The 13,276-nt window shown below is 47.6% G+C and overlaps 1 protein-coding gene across 2 annotated transcripts in view; it reads left to right on the top strand.

The window, feature by feature from the left end:
• The window catches only part of CD101 (CD101 molecule), a 31,977-nt gene extending 23,238 nt beyond the window's left edge, over window positions 1-8,739 (top strand). Inside the window, exons 8-9 of one of the 2 annotated variants that reach the window (XM_036343828.1) lie at window positions 1,538-1,933; window positions 7,851-8,739. In XM_036343828.1, coding sequence (XP_036199721.1) covers window positions 1,538-1,933; window positions 7,851-8,080 — 626 coding nt within the window. In that variant the 3' untranslated portion in view covers window positions 8,081-8,739. Of the gene's footprint in view, window positions 1-929; window positions 1,138-1,537; window positions 1,934-7,850 lie in introns of those variants that run through there. The other variant, XM_036343829.1, reaches the window with a different exon arrangement.
• The last annotated feature ends 4,537 nt before the right edge of the window (window positions 8,740-13,276 follow it).

Below are 13,276 nucleotides of genomic sequence, written 5' to 3'. Positions count from 1 at the left end.
TGGACGCCCCCTACTGGGGATCAAGCCTGCAACCTGGGCATGTGTCCTTGACTGGAATCAAACCCAGGACCTATCCACCGAGCCAAGCCAGCTAGGGCTAAGCCAAATCTTGACAATGTGTGCACGTCCCTTTAAGGAGGCAGCCCCTGCTGAGCCCAAGCCAGAACTTCCCATTCAAGTATGTGGGCTCAGTGTTGTCCCGTCGTTTAGTATAGCAAGAAAGGCCTACAGTTGTTTTGTGTGTGTGACATGGCTCATTTTGAGGCAAATTCAAATCCTTTTAAAATCCGGAGAGTGTCAAACAAAACATATTTGGGTGTGGCTGCTGCAGTGGCCAGCTGAGCACCCTGGTGTCAGGAGTGGGTTAAGGAAGAGGCCCAGGGTAAGATCCTGAGAAGGGACATTGGTAAGAGGGACATTTTCTCTGAAATCAGAAGAGGAGAGGAGTTCAAGAAGAAAATGAACTTCGGTGACAAAAACCACAGAGGGCACAGAAAGGACCGGAGCAGGAAATCAGGCCCTTCCTGGGGACCTGGCCGGAGGGTGGTAGTGGCATTGGAGGGCTGGCTGCAATAACGTAGGGAAGTACTTTGAAGGGAGGAAGCAGGTAAATACTAGTTTATCACCTAAGCTAGTATTTCCCATGCTTTGCCATCAAGAGAAGGAAAGAGTAAAGAATGGGAACTGAAAAAGAATCAGGACCAGGCAGAGTTGTTCTTTTTTGTTTTCTCTTTATTGTTGAAAGTATTACAGATGACCCCTTTACCCCCATTGTCCCCTTCTAGCCTGCACCTGTCCCCCGCCCCCCCCCCAGACCCTCACCACACAAAGCTGTTCTTTTAAAGAGAGATTAATACATTTGTTTGTAGTAGAGTTTAGCATTTAGTACATACTATGCTTTCTTTTTTGTTTGCTTGTAACTACTCTAGCCTTCATTACAACTCCTTACCTGATGAGAGAGAAAAACAATTTTTAAGTGAGTGTCAAAATCTGTTTAAAACTTAGTCTAATCCAATAAGGTAAATGGTCTCCTTGAGTAGTATTCTAAGGCTTTTACAAAAATGGACAGTCTCTCAGACAACCTCCTCCTTCCCAGGTGTGTGGGAGGAGGGTGATTTGCTAAGAAGGAAAGGCAAGGTGGAATAGCTGACTTGAGGGATCGGGGGGTGGGGGGTGGGGGGGTGGAGGGTGGGGTGTGGAGTGGAAGTTTTGACTGGTCCCCCTGGGAAGCAGAAGAGACAGGTGACAGGGAGAAGTAAAAGCAGGCAGAGCACCCAGTGAAGCTGGGTAGCTTTCAGCGGCAGGTCCAGCAGACAAGAGGTATGGCTAAAGGATGGAAGTGGCTGGTTTGATTCATAGCAGAGAATGTTCTCGCAAACATGGAAGAAGGACAGAGGTCAAAGAAAAGTGTTGAAGAGGAAGGACCTGATGTCTAAAGAGTATCAACTGGATCTCCTCTGGGAGAGTGAGGTGCTTCAGAGGTGCCTGGTCTACAAGTCCGGGCTCTTCTCTAACTTACCGCCATTTTATTTCCTAGGAACTAAGGTCCGTGTCTCCAAGGTGCACTGGACAGAAAATGCTACGGAGCACGGAGAGGCGGCCATGCACTGCGGCCTGGAGAGCGCGGGCGGCTCGGCCTCCCTGTTCTCTGTGACGTGGTACTGGGCCAGAGAACATTCTGGAAGTAAGAAGCTGGTGCACCTGCAGCACGACGGCTTGCTGGAGTATGGTGAAGAACGGCTCAGGAGGCGCCTGCACTGTTACCGTTCGTCCCCTGCAGACTTCGTCCTGAAGCTTCGTGGGGTGGAGATGGAGGATGCTGGGGAGTACTGGTGCCGGGTGGTGGAGTGGCAGCTCCATGGCACCCCAAGCAAGTGGGTCAGCCAGGCGTCGGATGAGTCGCAGCATATGGTGCTCACGGTGCTGCCCTCAGGTAACGAGGGGTCAACCTGGCTTGGCTCATGGGCCGGAGGCCCTCTGTCTCCCCTCTTCTCCTTGCCCTCTCAGCTATGGTTGGCTCCTTCTTCAGGCTGAAAACAGTTCCAGACTCCCTAACACAGCGACGTTGTCTTTTCTCTCGGAAGTAACTTATTTGGACAGACAAGGTCTACTTGAGGTTTTAGCATAGACATTGAAATGTCAGGGGACTCCGCGCTTGCTTCCCGTCCCAAACAAAAAAGCCTTCAGCATTACATCCCTGAATAACCTAAGCGTGTGTGCAGCAGGCATCCTTACCTCCTGGCTGATCTTGAATGTCAGGATGCTGATGTGCAGTGGGGGTGGGGAGGAAAGAGAGGGACCTGGTGACTTTACCTTCGATCTGGTTGAACCAATATCAGCTACATCTCTGCTCCCTGAGTCAAAATCAAAACAAAACAAGGAGGAAAAAGCTTTCTCAATGACCAAGAGCCAAGCTTCTTTTTTTTTTTCCCATAGATTTTATTGATTTTTTACAGAGAGGAAGGGAGAGAGATAGAGAGTTAGAAACATCAGTGAGAGAGAAACATTGATCAGCTGTCTGCTGCACATCTCCTACTGGGGATGCGCCCGCAACCAAGGTACATGCCCTTGACCGAAATCGAACCTGGGACCTTTCAGTCTGCAGGCCGACGCTCTATCCACTGAGCCAAACTGGTTTCAGCTGAGCCAAGCTTCTTATCTCTCTGTGTGCGCAGCCAACTACCAGGACTTTGATGGGGACAGTCACGTGACGTGCCTCTCCTGTTTGCACCTTGGAAGGCCTCAGAGAAGGAAGTGCACCTGATAGACTTGTTTACAGGCTCCAACAGGGAGGCAAGCTCCTTGAAGACCATTGGCCAAAGGGTGACCCCTCTCTGTGTGGGAAGGTCGTCCTATCCAGCTGAGCCCACAGATTCAGGAGGGAGGTGGAACAAGAGACGCTGGGGGAGAAGAAGGCACCCTTCCAGCCAGTGCCATGCCAAGCATATCATAGCCATTTATTAAGCAGTTGTTAATGAAAGCAAAAATGTCTCCAGCCAGACCAGTAAATCTTCCCTGGCGATCAATGAGCTGGCAGAGGCTGTAGCCAGCTCGTTCTCTGAGCCACTTCTGCCCGGTGGGGTTTAAGGAGAAGGTGAGAGGTGAGTGATGAGCTAAACAAACTATGGAAAAGGGTCATCAGAGAGGCAGCGGTGTGGTCTTGGTTCCCTACCCCAGGAAGGGTACAAAGGATCGATAGAGATAACATTCCTAGGACACCCGCTAGCTTTGGTGACACGCCTCAGGTGGGAGAGTGCTGCCGAAAACAAATGGAAGTTTCTCAGGAGAAGGGATAGGTGGCCGCCTCCCAGCTACCCCAGCAGGGCTTCTAGCGTGGAAGTCAAAGCTATCTGATTTGCTCCCTGGGGTTCCATCATCCTCTCCCCTGCCCATTCGTCAGTGAATTTTCCCCCCGAGCCTCCAAGCAGAATTTTTCTTCCTATCAGCTTTTCTTCCATTCCAACAGTTATGGAAGTCCCACACCCCTGAGCGCATTCCCTATATGTTTTCCCATAGAAATTCCTAAGCTCTGCCAAATCAGCACTTTTTTTCAGTAGAATAGATAGTAACTGTCAAAAGTGTATACTTTAGTACATAACTAAAAATCGCATCTCTTTGTGGCATCTTTATAAAACAAGTGTGAGGCTTTAAACAGATGGTCCCTGGAAAGGAAATGTTAAACATGGAGTGGTCTTTGTATCCTTCACAATTGAAGATGGCAGGAGATGAGGCTAGTGAGATGGGGGGGTATAGATCTCAAACGTGTCTGAAGTATGAAGCTAAAGAAAGTGAACTCTATCAGAGAAGTTATGGAGTGCCATTGAGCAAGTTCAAGCAGGGGAGTGACATCGTCAGATGTCTGGGACCAGGTAACAAAACTGGAGCGCGTGGTTCCAGTGAAGGCAGAGATGTTAAGAGGCATTTCCCTGGGGGAACCAACCTTGCATTTTCTTCTCCAATTACCTCCTTAGCTGTGACGAAGCAAAGGCAGAGGCTCCAGTCTTTTAACCTCACCCTCCGACACCAGACATAGATGTGTTATTCTAGAGACTTCTCTGTGATTAATTAATGGACAATCTATAGGGCTTCCCGGGAACTGGGTTATTTGTAGTAGTATGGTATTTGTTACTATTTCCAAGCTTTTATTTGGACAAAGATATACTTAAAAAGTGGGTCCTCACTGGAGATATGTGCGCCTACCACCCTGAAGTTTCTGGAGAGACCATGCTATTTATCCACGCTACCCCCTTGCCCCCAACAAGGCCTGACACACAATGCTCACCATGTGTTTGATGAAAGAATGAGCAAACCAGTCTTGTGTTGGCTGCTGTCAGGCGTTCACTTTTTGGGGGATGCACTGGTGTCAGGTTACCCAACCCTACTTTTATTTCTTGGCAGGAGCCGACTCCCCCACAGGACCACACATGGCAGTCAGTTGCCCAAGTTTTCGTGAGGGTGGGGGAAGAGTCGGTAGCCCCCTGATTGTCCCGTACCTTTCCTCCTCCGAATGTTTCCTGTGACGTGTTTGGCTGCGGGTAGAAGCATGTTATAAATTAAACCTCGCGATGAAATATTCTCATTGCATTTTTGGCTCAGTCTTGCACGCCTTGTACTTTGAGCTTTGGGTACTCACTTGGATGAATTCAAAATGCCAAACCGTAATGGTTTTGAATGTCACTAATTCTAACCCAGATAGGGGTGAGGCAGATGGTGGGGAATGGTGATTGCGGGATCCAGAGCAAACACTGTCCTCCCAGGAGAGGTCCTTTGGAAGCAGTGGAGCCGGCGGTTGCTAGCTGGTGGCCCATCGGTGCTGTGAAGAGCCCGCTTTGCCACCCTTTGATGGCAGACGGCTCTAAGCGGAGCAGCCTCCTCCCCACTAAGATAGTCAAGCCCCTGGCAGTGCCTTCACACTGAAGGTTAGCATCTCAGTGGCAGAAAAAGCAAGTACCAGGGCTCTTTTCACCTTCTGTGTCAGTGGTTCTCAACCTTCCTAATGCCACGGCCCTTTAATACAGTTCCTCCTGTTGTGGTGACCCCCAACCATAAAATTATTTTCGTTGCTACTTCATAACTGTAATTTTGCTACTGTTACGAATCGTCACGTAAATATCTGATATGCAGGATGTATTTTCATTGTTACAAATTGAACATAATTACAGCATAGTGATTAATCACAAAAACAGTATGTAATTATATATGTGTCTTCCGATGGTCTTAGGCGACCCCTGTGAAAGGGTCGTTTGACCCCCAAAGGGGTCACGACCCACAGGTTGAGAACCGCTGTTCTATGTGCTGGCCCCATCTCCCCACCGTCACACCGCCATCCTAGCAACAGTGATACGTGGGTACTGGGGACTCCCACCTCCCAATTCTCTACCTCCCATGACTAGAAAAAGAGGCCAGAGTCTCCTAAGTAATCATGTGGCTCTCAGTGAATGTCACCCTGGGGTTGAGGGCTCAGGGATTTAAGGAAGAGACTTGGCCTGTGGAAGAACAGGACCAAGCCTGTGCTCTGGAGAGGAATCAGCAGGCTCAGCCTGTTTTCTCTCTGATCTCTCCGAGAAAGTTGCCTGTGATTTTCCTAACTTTCTCAGTAGCATCCTAGCTGATATTTATTCCTTGCTGACTCAACAAATGCACTAGGCACTATGTGAAATGCTTTATTATGCATTATCTCATTGCGACTCTAGAAATCATTATCCTCATTTGATTGATGAGGGAACTAATGATTAGAGTGGATAAATAACGTGTCGAATGCCAGTCATGATGAGTGGAAGAGCCAGGATTTGAAGCCAGCTCTCCAAGATACTATGGTAGGTGCTCAGTCACCACTCTGCACAGGAATAGTATGAAGTACCAAGGCCCTTAGCCTTTGGTCTCTTCAGCATTTCTGTCTGTGCCTCCTCCTCCTCTTTTTTTTTTTAAAATTTTTAAAATTTTAGGGAGATAGAGAAAGAGATTTGTTTTTCCACTTACTTATGCATTCCTTGGATGATTCTTGTATGTGCCCTGACCAGGGGTCAAACCCACAACCTTGGCAAATCGGTTCCATGCTCTAAGTAAGAACCACTTGGGCAGGGCTATCTATCCTTCTTAACCAAATGCCCTCAAATCTATTCAGATAAGATGTGCAAGAATTGCTGTAATCAAGCAGGGCCTTAGAGAGGGGTTAGATAGGATGTGGAGAGGGGGTGATGAAGGATTCAAATCTAGCTTTTCAGAAACCAAAACCAGATTTAAGGTGGAGAATTAAACGAGACCAGAGAAAATGCAGACAATGAAGCCCTGCAGCGCCTTGTCAGCCCTGTTCAGTGATGACCTTCACTCTGTGTAAGAAGAGGGCAGGCACGCCCCTGGGTCCCTGTGTGTGGAATTCTCTCTCTTAATTGATTCATCCATCAGTCTCCATTGATGACCTGTGGACAAAGCGCTGCACAGAAAAGATGCATGAGACATAGGCCCTGTCCTCCGGAGTTGCCAGTGCAGAGGTTGGACAAGTGTCTAGAGATTCTTGACTTCCAACAAAGACACGTTCATCAAGGAGCAAAATGCATCAGTAATACCAAAAAATGGAATCCTTGTAGTATATGGTTATCAAAATGACCTCGGAATTTGTTGTTTTCATCTCAACGAGTTTACATCCCAAGAATCCTATAGCTTAACCTCTAAGAAAAGAAGTTGCTTATGTTATTACAAATTTCCCTTGAAAGCACAGCTCCTGTTAGCACCAGATTTTCTGAACAGCCCTGGTTTTGAATATCCTGTCATCAGTAAATATAGCTGAAGGCTACATTTGGCAGTTGGTGTCTCATGAAACATGTGTCTCTCTCTGCATTAAGAGACTGTAAGCCTGGTCCTTACCCAGTAACTCAAGGTCCTGTGTCCTGGAGCCTATGGGGGGTGCGTTCCTCCCGTCTGCTTCCCTGGCTGTGTGGCCGGGGCCCGCTTTGGGGCTGCATGTATGTGCTCCATGTGTCTGGTGCTACCAGCGCTTCCCCGTGGACTGCAGCTACGGATGGGGTGTCTTCAGCAAGCCTTTCTATATAGTATCCTCTGCCCCCGGCAGCCCAATGTAGTTCAGATCGGCAGACGTTATCAAGCACATGTGCTAAGCGCTGTAGGGCCTGTAGAAACAGATGGCACCATCAGACATACCTGTGATGGGACAAAAGAGATGGTTAGAAGGGGATTGAAAGAGATCTGAACAGGTAGGTCTGAGTGGAAGCGGATAGAAGAGAACTGTCTCTGAGATGACAGGACCACCTAGGGGAGGAAGAGGGCCCAGAGGGTCCGGGTGCAGAGCGCATGCCAGGGGGAGGCGGCAGTAAGAACAGCACAGGAAAGGAGCTGAATGGAGGGGGCCTGGGGAGTGAGACCAGTTTGGAGGTGCTATTTTATGAGGCCCGTGCATGTGAGAGAGAGAAGGGAGGGGAGGGATTAGGAAGCAGCAGCAGTGGGAATAACTCAGTGAAAACATCGGGATGGTGGCAGAGTTGAGAACGAGGGTTGAATTATAGATATCTTTTCTGAGGAAAGAAGATTAAAGGAGAGGTTTTTCTTTTTTGTTTTGCGTTTCCTCCTGGCTGCTAGTTTTAAGTAGGTCGTTGGAGCCTGCGGTGGTTGGAAATTGCTGGGCGAGGGGGTAGGTTGGAAGAGCACCCTCGGAGTTCTGGGCTCCCACACTCCCCCCTTGCTCCTCACATGTGACTCAAGGGGCCCGCTGCTCTCTGGGTGTCATTCTCACGTTTGTTTGCCTGTGACCGTGACTCCCAGAAGTGTATGAGATTGGTTAGTGCAAGTAAGTGGGAGGCTAATGATCCTCTTCGTTTCTCTCTTTTTTGTCGTAGAGCCCTCGTTTCCTTCCAGGATCTGCTCGTCGGCACCTTTGATCTACTTTTTATTCATCTGCCCCTTCCTTGTGTTCCTTCTGCTCGTCTCCACCCTCTGCCTCTACTGGAAGGCCAGGAAGTCGTCAGCACTGAGGCTAACCTCCCAGAGAGAAAAGGCCCTCTGGGTGGGCTTGAAGGCGGCTGGCGATGGGCCTGCCACCACGAAGGAGGAAGAGGAAGACAGTTGAATCCCAAGAGGCGCGCAGTCTTGTGAAGAGTGTGGACTTTGCAGTGGGACTGATCAGACCCGGGTTGAATCCTGGTTCTGCCATTCTCTGTATCTGTGGCCTTGGGTAAGTTACCCAGGAATCGGAGGAAACCGGTTTTCGAGCGTGTATGTGGTGCCAGGCACTGTTACATGTTTCTTTATGTGTGACCTCATCTACCCCTTGCATCCCCCCAACAATGAGGAGCTAGATGGCCTCAGTACCCCGTTTTCATTCACCATGCCTCCCAAAGGTTCAGGTTTAATATCTGTGAGGAGAGGAGGCCTGCCCTCACACAGCCTCTGGGAGATGAAGTGAGATCCTACAGCCGTGCCCAGGGGGATCTGCCCTCAGCTCTCCTCGCTCTTCCATCACTGGATCCCTGAAGACACCAGGAGCGACCTGTCCCACTGGCTCCAGGTAATCCTTAGCCTCCAGCGGAGAGGAGTAGGGAAGGGATGCCAGCGAGGCAAAAGGAATTAGGGATATGCCCTTCGTTCCCAGTAAATCTGCCTCCAACAAGAACGTGACTTCCTTCGAGGCAGAAATCTCATCTGTAAATGCCACTCAAGAGCTCTGCATAGCAGGTGCGTCATCAATATTGGTTCTTTGATTAAATGATAAAGCATTTTGTAGCCTGAGTTTCTTTATTTGTTTTTTTTTTTCCATTTTCTCTGTAAGACTTATTGAGTCATTGCTAAGGAAAAGCTTTTTTCTTTTTTTAATTTTGCGACAGTGCCTCAGTCAGTCCCCCAAGGCCTCATATCATAGCTTCCCTTTCTCCCCATCCCTAAAGTCCTCTCTGGCTCCTGGCTCTCAGCCAGTGCCTGATTTTCTTTAACCCGACAGCACTCTGGGGCTATGGTAGTTATTTGGGGGAGGAGGGGTCCATACTGTCACCATCCCCTCCCACTCCAGCGGGGTCTAGAAGTTCAAGGGGGACAGCCAGTCAAGTCTGGTTCCTCAGGATCCCCTATTCTCAGCCAGGAAAAGTCAAGAGGATAATTGGGGTGGGGGGAGGGGGGAGAGGAGAAGGGGTGTTCATGGTTTAAGACTTTCAACAACTGTGCCCCAGGAGATGACAACTGTCCCCACTGGGCCTAAGGTCCTTTCCCTTTGTTTCAAAAGCTGCTCCAGCCAGAACTGAAAATCAATCAGTGTCACCTAACAGACTTGAGAAAACATCTACTTATTATCTAAGTGGCCTACAGCATTGCTGTAACACTCGGTAATTTGCATTTCCAAGGAGAGCAATTTATTTTTAATTATTTTATCAGGCACAGACGTCCTCTCCAAACATAATTAGTTCCTTTGCTGGGGGATTATCAGTGGCTATGAGAACTCCCACTGTAGACCTACTGGTTCCTTAACTTCACCTCCCTTTATGGCCTCGTTTGAAATACTCCAAATGTTTCCTTAAACACATCAGCACACTGTTCCTTTCTCTCAGGAAAGGGAGCATAGCTTTCAGAGAACAAAGCTCAAGTTAAGACTTCTTAGAAAGTATGATTAATGCCTCCCCCTCCCAATTTTTCCAGAAACCTCTATTTTCATTGGGATATTGAAGGGAAAGAGAGCAGAACTGAGCCCAGGCAGAGAATCAGTGGATTCTGGTGCTTCCCCTCCCTCCACTGCCTCTCTCTCCACCTGGATACCGCCTTTCAGCTCTTAGCTCAAGTGCCACTGTTTCATGTTTGACTACAGCACAGAGGCTGCCAGAGGTGACACTGGAATATCTAACTGCCCCCCACCCAGCAGAGTCGGGGGTGATCGTTTCCCAGTGAGCGTCCTGTGTCCAGCCCGGGATGGGTGTGAGGGATCCAGTGGGGACCAAGCGGGCACAGCCCCACTCCCCTTGCTTATCACCTTGTCTGTTCTGGACGCTCTGCTTTCAGTGATGGGATGTGGAACATGTTGGATTTTCTAAGAAGCCACATTGCACTGTTTGGCTCATGGTGAGGTTTCAGGCAATGAAAACCCCCCAGTCTTCTCCTTTTCCTTTTGGAACTTCTAGAATAAAATTTGTTCTCACCCATTTCCATAGGCATTTTACACGAAATCTCTACTCACCCCGGTTGTGTACTTGTTCATCTTAGTTCTTAAAACTTAACGGAGAACGTCACCTTTCCTCATTGATTTAAACTTTTCCATTCTGGGTCACCACCTGGTTTTACTTTACTTGCTTGTGTTATAAATTCTCCCTGGCAACAGGACAAACCTCTGCCTCAGGACGTGGCTACCTACGCCCCATGGGCAAAATACAGCTCACCCTTGTTTTTTAAATTACAATTTGTTGGAATACAGCCCCTGCCTTCCGTTTGCCCACATATTCTCTGTGGCCACTGTCATGACAAAATGGCGGAGTCAAGCAGTTGCTATGGAGACTGTAGGGCCTTCGCAAAGCCTGAGATGTTTGCTGTCTGGCTCTTTATGGAAAATGTTTGACAACCCTGCTCTCTTTAAGTGGCTAGTGTTCCATCTGTCTTCACCATGTGTTATGTTCCTGGGAAACTTGATTTGACTTATTATTTCTGCACCGGTTATAGATCTGATTAATTTAACAAAGAATCTAAGGCTTCCATATTGGTGTCTCGCCCAGCAGTTCTGCAGGTGGGATCCTCTCCACCACACTCCTACTAGCGATGGCAACTCCACACCATCCTGTTGAGCACTTACTCTGTACAGGACGAGATGACACAGAGATGACTAAGGCAGGAATAGGCTCTATTCATTATCTTCAGTCGATTGGGGCATCTTTAGGAACAACGGATTTATGGCAGCAGATGAACGCAATGGTAGATTGAAGTCACGTGCCATCATAGTCTCTTATAATGGGACAGGTGTTCATCATCTCAGAGTTTCATGGCCTCCCCGTGTGAAGGGGATTCTTCTTCCCATCCTATAGGCAAGAAACTGAAATTCAGAGGGGTGGGGACTTATCTAGCATCACCCAGCCATCTGCAGAAGAGTAAGAGCTCAAATTGACGTTGGCTGACTAGTCCTGGGCTCTTTCTGTAATAAGCATGACAGGTGCTTGCTTTGTCACATGCTCTCGAAGTGCTGGTTTGTTCCAAAAAGGGGGAAAGGATTCAGACGATAAGAGCAGGGGACCGCTTTGCACTCTGCCCTGATCCCCAGATTTCCATTCAACCCAATGCATGTTGATTCAATAGCTCCTCTGTGTTGCCTTATGATGGTGTTCAAATAGACACACAAGAGCATGTTTTTGTTACAGTCTCCCATGACTGAAGGCGGATGCTACAAGTTCTAAAGTCTGTCTTTAGGGAATCTTTGTGTTGCTTAATGGTCTGTCTCCAGCAGCTCTTTGTACCACCCTGCTGGCAGGCGGAAATGGTTTGAGGATCTTCTGTTCTCCATAGCCAAGGCATGACCAGCCCCATTAGAGGGCTCTGATGCAAAATGGTCTTTATTCCCTAAGTGTGGGCCAAGTACCTTCTAGCCATAAGAGTGACAAGTTGGGGTGCTGTGTGCAAAAAGGCACCACTGTTGAAGGAAAACATTGAGCAGTGTTCAGGAGTCTGAAGTGGCTGGAGTTAGCGTCACTACTGAGTAAGGGTTACTGGCTCTGTCCGACATCAGCTCCCAACACACACATACGCCTAAATTCCTCACCTGAAACATTTTCCCTGATGGAGAGAGAGGTATTCAGTGTAGTATTAAGTATGGGTCATTCAAATGCAGTAAACTGGGAGACTTCCGCTTGGCAACTATGATATTTAGTAATCTTTCCACCCAAAAGGAACTAGTCAACATTTGAGCCCTCCTAAGAAGTAAGCTGCAGTGAGATACAATTGAGGCTGCAACTGCTTCCTCTTAGGACAGTGATGGCGAACCTATGACACACGTGTCAGAGGTGACACACGAACTCATTTTTTTTTTTGGTTGATTTTTCTTTGTTAAATGGCATTTAAATGTATAAAATAAATATCAAAAATATGTCTTTGTTTTACTATGAGTGCAAATATCAAAAAATTTTTATATGTGACACAGCACCAGAGTTAAGTTAGCGTTTTTCAAAATGCTGACACGCCGAGCTCAAAAGGTTCGCCATCACTGTCTTAGGATCTTCCACTTTGACGTTTTGCTCCTTTTAAATGATGTGCCCAATGAGTGCTTCGATAACTCAATAGTCAGGAATGTGAGCTCTGGACTTAGGCTCCTGGGTTCAAATCTTGATATCACTCACCGGTTGTGTAGCCTTTAGCAGTTAATTCCTCTTGGACTCGATTCCCTCCTCCATAAAATGAGAATAATACCCATTACTTCGTAGGATTTGTTATAAGGATTATATGAGATATTCATGTGAAGGAGAAGTCATAAATGTTAGAGATCATCATCATTATTGACATCAGTGACAAGCTGGCCGTTTGAATCCTTTCTACTCCTGAAAAGGAAACCAGACAGCCATACTTTACTACCTAATTCTTAACACAATAGTGGAGAGAACAGGGCAAGAGAATGAAAGGCAAGCATGGGCTTGACCACAAAATGGGATCCTTGCTTGGGTCCTCAGCCCAAAAGGCTAATTTAGAGAAAGAGAAGTGTAAAGCTTCTGAAAGAGTCAGGATATCAAGGCGGTGTGGACAGAGGAATATTTGGATAAAATTGTCTGAGCGCTTTACAGTTAAATGAGGAGTCAAGATAGTTTAATCCAGGAGTTCCAAGTGAATATATGGGAATTAATGGGAAATGAAGTCACTAGAGACTCCTATCCTGAGGTTCTTTATACCTGTATTAATTAGCTAATTCAATTTACATGTAGATTTGGGTGCAAATAATTAGCTTGGGAATTTGCATTCGTCTGCTCAGACTGCCGTGACAAAATGCCATAGACTGGGTGGCTTACACAGCAGGAACTTATTTTCTCACGGTTCTGGAGGCTGGGAAGTCCCAGATCAAGATGCCAACTGACTGACGAGGGCCCTCCTCCCAACTTATACACTGCCAACTCCTCAATGTGTCCTCACATGACACAGAGAGAGACCCTCGTGACCTCATCTAAACCTAATTATCTCCCAAAGGCCCCATCTCCAAATACTACCACATTGGCAAGCAAAGCTTCAACATATGAATTTGGAGGAACAAAATTAAGTCAGTCCATGGCACTTGGGGAGGGTACACAAGTTAAAAGGAAAACCATTCGAGTGAGCAGAATTC

Source organism: Myotis myotis, unplaced genomic scaffold, assembly GCF_014108235.1.
Source record: "Myotis myotis isolate mMyoMyo1 unplaced genomic scaffold, mMyoMyo1.p scaffold_m19_p_18, whole genome shotgun sequence".
NCBI classification, from domain to species: Eukaryota; Metazoa; Chordata; class Mammalia; order Chiroptera; family Vespertilionidae; genus Myotis; species Myotis myotis.
The sequence above is the reverse complement of the archived record's forward strand: the minus strand, read 5'-3'. Positions and strand labels throughout refer to the sequence as shown.